Here is an 11,576-nt window from a genome sequence, read left to right as displayed (position 1 = left end):
CACCGTTCGTTGCTTCCATCGTCAGACGTCTTCTCCGCCATCGTTAGTGATCTTTTCTACCATCCTCAGTCCTTTTCTCCACGGTTTGCAGGAAAGAAGCTCTCTCTTATTGACTCCGCTGCCGGCAGCGGCATCGCGGCAGCGCACCCCGCAACAGCTCTTAGGCTCTACACCACCGTTTCCCACCGACTCCTCCGCGATGTCGTTATTGCCGCCAATATTACTTTCGGTAAATAAACCATAGCTCTAACAGAAACTGTGGTTCCCAAAGTTTCTACAAATTCAAGAAATTTTGATCAGTTTTATTGTTTATTTATTATTTTTTGGCGTCAAAGCTCATTCCCACTTCTTTTAAGTTGTTGCATTGTGGAAATTCAGATGTCAGTTTTGAGTTTGGGTTTCTATCCGTGAAAGTTTTTTGGGGTTAAAGTGATTGACAATGTTTAATATCAATTGGTATTGGATTTACCTTATGTTTAATAGTTCAAGGATTAATTAATAAATATCTGTATTTATGATCTTTGTATTTTAACTTTTGAAGATGTATATAAGAAATTTGCTTATGTTGATGTTTTTGCAATGAGTAAACAGATGATTGTTTCTGAGAAATTATTTATTTATTTGATTACTGAGTTTGTGCTAAATAGAGTTTATTGAAACTTCAACAACCTGGATAAGATTTCTTTCTTTTTTTTTTTTGAAATCAATGATTTTAGGAGTTCAATTGAAGATGGTTTGAAAGGATAAAGTAGTAAGAGGTGAGCATTTACAAACTTTGATGTTTGGTGAAACAGGACCTACAGTTCAAGAACCTTCTCTCATCATGGTCCCGCACGACCATTAATTGAAGCTCAAACACAACTGAAGCACAAGTAGGTAAACTGAAACTAGACCCCATTATGACTCATCAATATTATTAGATCAAAGCTTATTGTAGCAATTGCAACTATGCATCTTGTACTTATTTTGATTGCATAAGAATTAGAAACCAAGTGTGAAGAATTTATTGTTCATTTGTCAAAGAAATTATAATTTATGTAGTTTAGGAACAATAAGATTATAGCTTTAGGTTTTATACTATAAATACAGTTTGTAAATTGGCTATTAAAAGATTGGAGGCATTGGAGGATGCCATTGAAAGCATTGAAATTGTCTTGACAACTTATTTAGGAGATTGGTAATATGATTGTCAGGGACCTCCAAAACCTGGAAAGTAAATTAGAGAAAGGAATTAGCAAGATTTGTTCCAAAAAGGTATTTGAATTCTAGTTAGGATGCATGACTTTTGAGATAATTTATTACTAAACATCTAAAGAACTTAACATTAAAAAAGGGGAAAATTTCATCTGTCTTACTATCTATATTTAATTTAGGACAATACTTAGAGCAATACTTATTAAGGTTACGTAGAATTGATAAGATCTCTGAGGTATAAAGTGGCATATGAAATGAAATGACACATTATAACTTTATCGATGCATGCTTATTTTTTCTTTAATTTTTACATGCCATTTTGTCTTGAATTGTTCATCGTTCTTCTGTGTTTTGATTCTTTATAATAGTGTAATTCTTCGTGATAACTTACTACCCTCCAAAATTTTCCAAGAATCTGTGAAGACAAAGCATCCACAGCTTCATTATGAATCAAATATATATGCTTCTTCAAGAAGGGAATAAGTATATATACGTCTATTTCTTTTCAGCACTGTCTGTGCTAAAAGTCTTAGGTACTACCTAATAGAAAATTTTCACTTGAAAAATGGTTTCTGCTTTCTCAAGTTTGAAAATTTTAAATGATTGTTGTCCAGAATAATCTTCTAGTCTTAATGCAATCAAAACTATTAATTTTGAAATCATGCATTTATAGTAAAATCAAATAATTAAGACTCCAGGTTTCTCATTAAACAATCATGATGTTTTCTTTTGAGTAATCCAATTTGGTTCCTTATTGAAGTTGGGATTCTCCACCTAAAGTGGTTTGGAGTTGAAGGAGACTACAACATTATGGCTATTGACCTTCTTGGACCAAGCTTGGAAGATTTATTCAATTATTGCAACAGGAAGTTTACACTGAAGACAATGTTAATACTTGCTGATCAATTAGTAAGTCTACATGTCAACTATTATAATCAAACAAGAATCACATGATGTTGTGTCGTATAGTGCAGTGTCTTTGATTTTGACTGTTGGATTCCTTATGATTAGGAATTTCTTTTCTTTTCTTTTTTGAATTTCTTGCTACTTTTTTGGTGATCTTCTTCTATGAATTTATTTGTAGAGTTTTGCATCATGGGTTCGTTTGGCTTATAATTCTATGACCTCATGTATAGACAAAAGATTTCCCATTCTTTTATTGATCTGTGTTGCTTTTTTGTAATTTGCAGGAACTGATGAGGTGATCAACACTCAATTGATAGTTTCTTGGTAAATTTACCAAAAATGGGTTAAGCATTTTTCTCCATATTTTAGCTTGAAACAGAGGTTGTTATTGGCTTATTTGCATTACATTTGCAGTATGTAAATTAAATTATTAGTTTTGTTATAGAATTGTAATTTTTTAAATTATAATTATAGCATGTAAATAATTCATGTAAATCAATAAAAAATCAATTCTTTATAAACTTTCTTATTTTCTCCATTTTTTTTTTAATTTGACAAAGAAATAGGCCACGCTTTGAATGTGTGACAAAAGGTTCTAGCTGGTAAGCCACGCTTCAAAAGTGTGGTTGTATGTCTCCTATTGGCACGCTTTCGAAGTGTAACCAAAACTAACTAATTGGCATGTTTCTAAAAGCGTAGCTATATGTTCACTTTTTGGCATGCTTTAAAAGCGCATCAAAAAATATTGCTACACTTTTTTGCACGCTTTAAAAGTGTGGCAAAAGCCCTTTTTGTAGTGTGAGATACCTATCGATTTGTTACTAGTTTAAAAGGAATTTGCGATGATATTTGTGATAGTATTGCAACTAATTGACTACGTATTATTTCCTAGCAAATTAGCGATTACTTCATAACTCTACTTTCTCATTTAGAATAGCTTTGGTTTAGCGACAAAATTTCTACAAATCTGATTAAGAATTTTCAAAGATTAGCTATGGATTTGCTAGAAAATGTGATAGATTTGTGATCATATTAGCGGATAACTTGCGACAAATTAGGTTCGGAAAAATTCCTTGCTAATTAGCGTCAACTAAGCATTCCATTTTGTCTATGAAGTTAGCTTGGATTTAGCGATGATTCTGCTGTAGTAGAGTTCGTCGCTAATTAGCGACTACCTTTTAGTCTATTTCTTCTATGAAATTAGCTTTTACTTTAGTGATGGATTTGCGACTATCTATTCGGTCACTAAATTTTTTTTCCGATGAATTAGCGACTACTGTATTTGCCTCACTGATCTGCGACTTGTAATTAGCGAGAAAAGCATTGGTTGCTAGGTGGTAGCTAATCTATCACAAATTATATTTTGCGTCAGATTAGCGATGATTTTACGACTATTTTTGTGGTAGCTAATTGTCCATATTCTTGTAGTGAATCAAGGTGATAGAATTTGAAGGGATTCGGATAATACTAATATATGTAGCTATTAAAGTCCAAGTGTATATGTAGACTATAATAGAGGATAGACGGTAGTGTAATATTAAAGAAGGAAAGATTAGGAAGGACGGATTTTACTCTTTTAAAGTTGTATTATTATTTAAAAAAAATATATTATTAATTATCATTGAATTAAAATAGTGAGACTCACAGATAATAAATATTACAAATTTAAAGATGATTAAAATATTATTTTACTATTTTACTAATATTATTATTTTATTTAAAGATTTCTTTTTAAGAAGGACAATAAGCAAAGCTATGAATTATGATGACAACAAATTTAAACGGAAATTAAATAGTATGATTTATGACTAGCTAGAAAGTACAGTGCTGTCTCCTTCATATACTGTGCAGTGGATGATAGGGAAGACATAAAGTGGCTTGGTGTGAATGAATCACCCAATCAACTTGCAAGGCTGATGCAACGTAACAATACATACGTAGGAGCAAGATCAAAGCAAATTAGCAGCCCAATGTTTCGTGTCATCACGGAATGCTTTTCAACTTTTCATGTCAATCAACAACTCATAATAATAAGTTGCTGCTAAATATTGCGGCAATATATAACAACTTTGACAGTACAGTTATTAGTTAGCCGTATCATCACAAAAATTTGATGTACTTGATTCTTTTAAAATAAATTATGATACTCGTTAAATCACTTTTTTCTAAATTTAAGTTAATAAAAAATATATAGACTGAATTTTTTTATTACCTTCTATTTTTTTTGTATATTTATACATATTAATTTATACTTTTTAATTAAATAATTTACTATCAAAATAATCAATTATAATAAAATAATTAAATTTGTAATAAATAAATATTTAAATTTATTTTCAGTAGTATAATAAAAAACTTATTAAATACTAAATATGTATTTTTCTATATGATAGTTGATTGATGGCTAAGTTTTAGTATTCACAGAATATAATTATTTTAAAAAAATGTTTTATTTCATCTATTCTTTAATTTAAGCGATACTATATATTCTATAGTATTATACATAAATTAAAATAAAATAAAATAAAATAAAATAAAATAGCTAATTGGTCCTTTAAAGATATATATGACATTAATTTAATTCTTAGAAGATTTATATATATTTAGTATCTATCCCAAGATAGTGAGAATAGGGACACAGTTGCTGTGAAGATAGCGACACATAAATTTTGTATCTATTTATGTGTGTGTACGTATCGTATTGACGCATTCGATTATGACAAATAAAATTTAAAATGGAAATATTATTTTAAACGAGTAAATTAGAAATGTAAAAAACAAAAAAATAATAAAGGTGTCGTAAAATAAATAATTAAAGAAGATATAATAAATATAAAATATAAAAATGTAAATAGAAAATTTTAGTATTACTATTTACCACAATTACTATCTCAATATAATAGAAATGGTTTATATATATATATATATAGAGAGAGAGAGAAAGAGAAAAGTATTTAAGAAAAGAGAGAGAATTAATTTTTTATTGTTGTTATTAATATGTACGAAAAAGATAATATGTTATAGAGGTAAAGTGTTGACTATTCTAAACTTCATTTAATTTCAATTTGGCTTGGGAGCTTCATATTTTCATAGGGAAAATCAGCAGTCCATATAATAAATAGGCATCCACCTCATTTGTGCTTATCACAACACTCCTTTTTGGATGACCATTTAGGAATATGCCTCAGTAAAACCTTACTAAAGAAAAACTCAGTGGGAAAAAAACTTTAGTGAAGAAAAAAGAGTACAATATCCTTTGTGATGGGAACTGCCTCATTAAAAACCATATAAAGAAAAATTCAATGGAAAAAAACTGACCAAGAAAAAAAGAGTACAGTTTCCCCCTCTTGTCAACATCATTTAATATCTCGAAATCAACGCATCCCAATCTCATGCACCAATCTTTTAAAGGAGGATTTTGGGAGTGACTTTGTGAATAAATCTGCCAGATTGTCACTTGAGCGGATCTGTTGGACATCAATTGTCCCCTAATTTTGAAAATCATGAGTGAAAAAGAATTTGGAAGAAATATGCTTTGTTCTATCACCTTTGATGTATTCGCCTTTAAGTTGAGGAATGCATGTTGTATTATCTTCAAACAGGACAATTGGAGCTATCTTATGATCAATCAGTCCACATGATGACATGATATATTGGATCAAACTCCTGAGCCAAAAACACTCGCAACTTGCTTCATGAATCGCTAGTATTTTGGCATGATTAGAGGATGTTGCAGCAATCGTTTGTTTCGTGAACCTCCATGATATAGCTATTCCACCATATGTAAACAAGTATCCTGTTTGAGATCTCCCTTTATGTGGATCAGACAAGTATCCAGCATCTGCATAGCCAACTAGTTATGATTTGGATGCATAGGGATAAAACAATCCCATATCAACCGTTCCATGAAGATATCGAAAGATTTGTTTGATTCCATTCCAATGTCTTCTAGTTGGAGAGGAACTATATCTTGCTAGTAAATTCACAGCAAATGATATATCGGGTCTTGTATTATTAGCAAGATACATTAGGGCTCCAATGGCACTGAGATATGGTACTTCAGGACCAAGGATATCTTCATTTTCTTCTTTACGACGGAATTGATCATTTTCCACATCCAAAGATCTTACGATCATTGGGGTACTCAAGGGATGTGACTTATCCATATAAAATCTTTTCAAAATATTCTCTGTGTATGTTGTTTGATTAATAAAGATCTCATTTTTTATATGCTCGATCTGCAGGCCGAGACAAAACTTAGTCGTTCCAAAATATTTCATTTCAAACTCTTCTTTTAGATTTTTTATAATTGTTGGAATCTCTTCAGGAGTCCCAATGATATTTAAATCATCAACGTACACAGCAATTATAATGAATCCAGATGCAGATTTCTTTATGAAAACACATGGACAGATATCATCATTCTTGAATCCATTTTTGGCCAGATACTCAGTAAGACGATTATACAACATTCGTCCAGATTGCTTTAGACCATATAAAGATCTTTGCAATTTGACTGAGTATAACCCTTGTGAATATTCATTGGATTGTTTAGATATCTTTAGTCCTTCAGGAACTTTCATATATATATCTCGATCTAATGAGCCGTATAAATAGGTTGTTACCACATCCATTAAATGCATATGGAGTTTATGATATGCAGAAAAACTGACCAAATAATGCAACGTTATCACATCCACTATGGGGGAATACATTTCTTTATAATCTATACCGGGTCTCTATAAAAAACCTTGTGCTACAAGTCGAGCTTTGTAGCGTAAAACTTCATTTTTCTCACAAATACCCATCGGTATCCAACAGGTTTTACATCTTCTGGTGTACGGACTACAGGTCCAAAGACATCACGTTTTGCAAGTGAGTCTAACTCAGCCTTCATGGCTTCTTTCCATTTTGGCCAATTATTCCTTTGTCGACATTCTTCGACTGATCTTGGCTCAAGATCCTTACTTTCATGCATGACATTTAATGCCACATTATATGCAAATATTTCATTGAGAATTGTCTTATTTCGACCGCATTTCTCTATTGTAAAGACATAATTTATTGAGATCTCGTCATTTTCACAATTTTCATGTACTTGAACATCTTCTGGCATTAAAATTATATTAGAATTTTGGACAACTGCTGGTGTCTTTACTATGTCTTTTTCAACAGGAATAGTATTTACCTCTTTTCTCTTTCGATGATTTTTGTCTTCGGAACCGACAGGCTTGCCATGCTTCTAGCGTGTATTTGCTTCGGTGGCAATTTGTCCAACTAGGACATCAATTCGAATTAGGGCATTTTACTCTGGTATATAAGACTTAGTTATTCTCTTTGTATTGAAAAATGCATAAGGAAATTCATTTGCTATTCTTTGCAAATGCATAATCTTTTGAACTTCTAGTTCACATTGCCCTAATCGAGGATCTAAATGCATCAAGGATGATGCATTCTAATTAAGTTCCTTTTCAGGAAGCTTATTCTCTCCCCCTAATGTTGAAAATTTTGATTCATCAAAATTACAATTCACAAACCGGGATTTAAATACATCTCTAGTTTATATCTCAAGATACCTCACTATAAAGGGAGAATTATATCCAACATATATCCTCAATTTTCTTTTGGTACCATTTTGGTGCGATTAGATGGTGCAATGGGAACATATATCGCACACCCAAATACTCTTAAATGGGAAATATTTGGCTGCTGGCCAAATGTTAATTGCACAGGAGAGAACTTATGGTAACTCGTTGGCCTCAAATGAATAAGTGCTGCGACATGTAAAATAGCATGCCCCCAAACTGAGGTTGGGAGATTTGTTCTCATAAGTAAGGGTCTAGCAATTAATTGGAAACATTTAATAAGTGATTCTGCTAATCAATTTTGTGTGTGAACATAAGCTACTGGATGTTTAACACTTATTCCATTAGCCAATACAATAAGCATCAAAAGTTTGGAAAGTAAATTCATCAGTGTTATCAAGACAAATTGCTTTGATTGGATTTTCTAGAAATTGTGTTTTTAATCAAATAATTTGAGCCAGTAATCTCGCAAACGCCAGGTTGCGAGAAGACAATAAGTACACATGTGACCATCTCGAAGATGCATCTATTAGGACCATAAAATATCTAAAAGATTTACATGGTGGATGAATAGGTCCACATATATCGCCTTGAATCCTTTCTAGGAATTCAGGGACTCAAATCCAATCTTTACCGGTGATGGCCTTAAAATTAACTTTTCCTGAGAACATACAGCACAACAAAATTCACTAGATTTAAGAATCTTTTGGTTCTTTAGTGAATGTCCATGGGAGTTTTCAATAATTCTCTGCATCATGATTGTTCTCAGATGACCCAATCGGTCGTGCCAAGTTATAAATTCATTTGGGCTAGTAACCTTCTGGTTTACAGTGGCATGTGATTCAATTGCACTAATCTTGGTATAATATAACCCAAATAAAAGTGAGAGTAACTTTTTGGTGGACGAAATTGTGATCAACAATAATGGCTCTTTGGCATGTGCATAAAAAATTAACTCAGCACTTTCTTTCCACAACTCCGTTCAACTTAACCAGCAAGTGTACTGGGTCATCCAAGTAATACCTTACGTGAGTAAGGGTCGATCCCACAGAGATTGCTGGTATGAAGCAAGCTATGGTCACCTTGTAAATCTCTTAGGCAGATTAAATGGTTTATGATGAGTTCGAAAATTAATAATAAACAGAAAATAAAATAGGATAGAAATACTTATGTAAATCAATAGTGGGAATTTCAGACAGGCGTATGGAGATGCTGTGCTCCTCTTGAATCTCTACTTTCTTATTACATTCATCCAATCCTTCTTACTCCTTTCCATGGCAAGCTGTATGTAGGGCATCACCGTCTTCAATGGCTACTTTTCATCCTCTCGGGAAAATGGTCCTATGCGCTGTCACTGCATGGCTAATCGTCTAGAGGCATCACCCTTGTTGATGGCTACATCATATCCTCTCAGTGAAAATGGTCCAAATGCTCTGTCACAGCACGGCTAATCATCTGTCGGTTCTCAATCAGGTTGGAATAGAATCCTTTGATTCTTTTGTGTCTGTCACTAACGCCCAGCCTTCAGGAGTTTGAAGCTCGTCACAGTCATTCAATACCAGAATCCTACTCGGAATACCATAGACAAGGTTAGACTTTCCGGATTCCCGGGATCCTACTCGAAATACCATAGACAACGTTAGACTTTCCGGATCCCCATGAATGCCGCCATCTATCTAGCTTATACCACGAAGATTCTGTTGGGGAATCTAAGAGATATGCGCCCGGCCTAAAGTAGAACGGAAGTGGTTGTCAATCACGCGCGTTCATAGGTGAGAATGAAGATGAGTGTCACGGATCATCACATTCATCAATTTGAAGTACAACGTATATCTTAGAATAAGAATAAAAGAGAATTGAATATAAAGTAATGGTAATTGTATTGAAACTTGAGGTACAGCAGAGCTCCACACCCTTAATCTATGGTGTGTAGAAACTCCACCGTTGAAAATACATAAGTGAAAGGTTCAGGCATGGCCGAATGGCCAGCCCCCCAAAACGTGATCAATAGCCTCTTAAGATGAAGAATAAAACAAAACTGAGACCAAAGATGAAACGTGGTCAAAAGACGTCTAATACAATAGTTAAATGTCCTATATATACTAGACTAGCTACTAGGGTTTACAAAAGTAGGTAATTGATGCATAAATCCACTTCCGGGGCCCACTTGGTGTATGCTTGGGCTGAGCTTGATCTATCCACGAGCTGAGGCTTTTATTGGAGTTGAACGCCGAGTTATAGCGTGTTTCTGGCGTTCAACTCCGGGTTATGACGTGTTTCTGGCGTTTAACTCCAGACAACAGCATGTACTTGACGTTGAGCGCCACTTTACGTCATCAATTCCCGAATAAAGTATGGACTATTATATATTGCTGGAAAGCTCTGGATGTCTACTTTCCAACGCCGTTGAGAGCGCGCCATTTGGAGTTTTGTAGCTCCAGAAAATCTATTTCGAGTGCAGGGAGGTCAGAATCCAACAACATCAGTAGTCCTTTTGTCAGCTTTTTTCAGAGTTTTGCTCAAGTCCCTCAATTTCAGCCAGAAATTACCTGAAATCACAGAAAATTACACAAACTCATAGTAAAGTCCATCTCTAGGAACTTAGAATTTTGGATAGTGTTATTGACTTTCCTAGTTAAGCATGTTGATTCTTGAACACAGCTACTTATGAGTCTTGGCCGTGGCCCTAAGCATTTTGTTTTTCAGTATTACCACCGGATACATAAATGCCACAGACACATAACTGGGTGAACCTTTTCAGATTGTGACTCAGCTTTGCTAGAGTCCCCAGTTAGAGGTGTCCAGAGCTCTTAAGCACACTCTTTTGCTTTGGATCCTTTTTACCCTTGCCTTTTGGTTTTAAGGGCTATTGGCTTTTTCTGCTTGCTTTTTCTTTTTCTTTCTATATATTTTTTTCGCTTTTTTTTCGCAAGCTTTTGCTATTCACTGCTTTTTCTTGCCTCAAGAATCAATTTCATGATTTTTCAGATCATCAATAATATTTTTCTTTGTTCATCATTCTTTCAAGAGCCAACAGTTTTAACATTCATAAACAACAATATCAAAAGACATATGCACTATTCAATCATTCATTCAGAAAACAAAAGTATTGTCACCACATCAATATAATTAAACTAAATTTAAGGATAAATTCGAACTTCATGTACTTATTGTTCTTTTGAATTAAAACATTTTTCTTTTAAGAGAGGTGAAGGATTAATGGATTTTATTCATAGCTTTAAGACATAGTTACTACATACTAATGATCATGAAGTAGAGACACAAAACATAGATAAACATAACATAGAAACCGAAAAACAGAAAGAAATAAGAACAAGGAATGAATCCACCTTAATGGCGTCTTCTTCTTGAAGGACCAACAATGTCCTTAAGCTCTTCTATGTCTCTTCCCTGCCTTTGTTGCTCCTCCCTCATTGTTCTTTGATCTTCTCTTATTTCATGGAGAATGATGGATTGCTCATGATGTTCCACCCTTAATTGTTCCACATTGTGGCTCAAATCTTCTAAGGAAGTGTTGAGTTGTTCCCAATAGTTGTTGGGAGGAAAGTGCATCCCTTGAGGCATCTCAGGGATTTCTTGATGATGAGCTTTCTCATGCATCTCTTGAGAACTGTGGAGGGTCTCTCTTGCTTGCTCCATCCTCTTCTTGGTGATGGGCTTATCCTCTTCAATGGAGATGTCTCCTTCTATGATAACTCCAGCTGAGTAACATAGATGGCAAATAAGGTGAGGAAAAGCCAGCCTTGCCATGGTGGAGGGCTTTTCGGCTATTTTGTAGAATTCATTGGAGATGACTTCATGAACTTCTACTTCCTCTCCAATCATGATGCTATGAATCATGATGGCCCGATCCACAGTAACTTCAGATCC

At 33.8% G+C, this 11,576-nt stretch overlaps 1 protein-coding gene across 1 annotated transcript; it reads left to right on the top strand.

The window, feature by feature from the left end:
- Positions 1-2,133, top strand: LOC107483756 (uncharacterized; the record flags this gene model as incomplete). Its single annotated transcript, XM_052261172.1, is given in 3 exon segments — positions 1-229; positions 795-876; positions 1,955-2,133. Coding segments are annotated over 2 exon segments (279 nt in total), but the record flags the coding sequence as incomplete, so codon positions are not given.
- Positions 2,134-11,576: the final 9,443 nt, after the last annotated feature.

The sequence above is a fragment of the Arachis duranensis genome, chromosome 4 (genome assembly GCF_000817695.3).
Source record: "Arachis duranensis cultivar V14167 chromosome 4, aradu.V14167.gnm2.J7QH, whole genome shotgun sequence".
NCBI lineage: Eukaryota > Viridiplantae > Streptophyta > Magnoliopsida > Fabales > Fabaceae > Arachis > Arachis duranensis.
The sequence above is the reverse complement of the archived record's forward strand: the minus strand, read 5'-3'. Positions and strand labels throughout refer to the sequence as shown.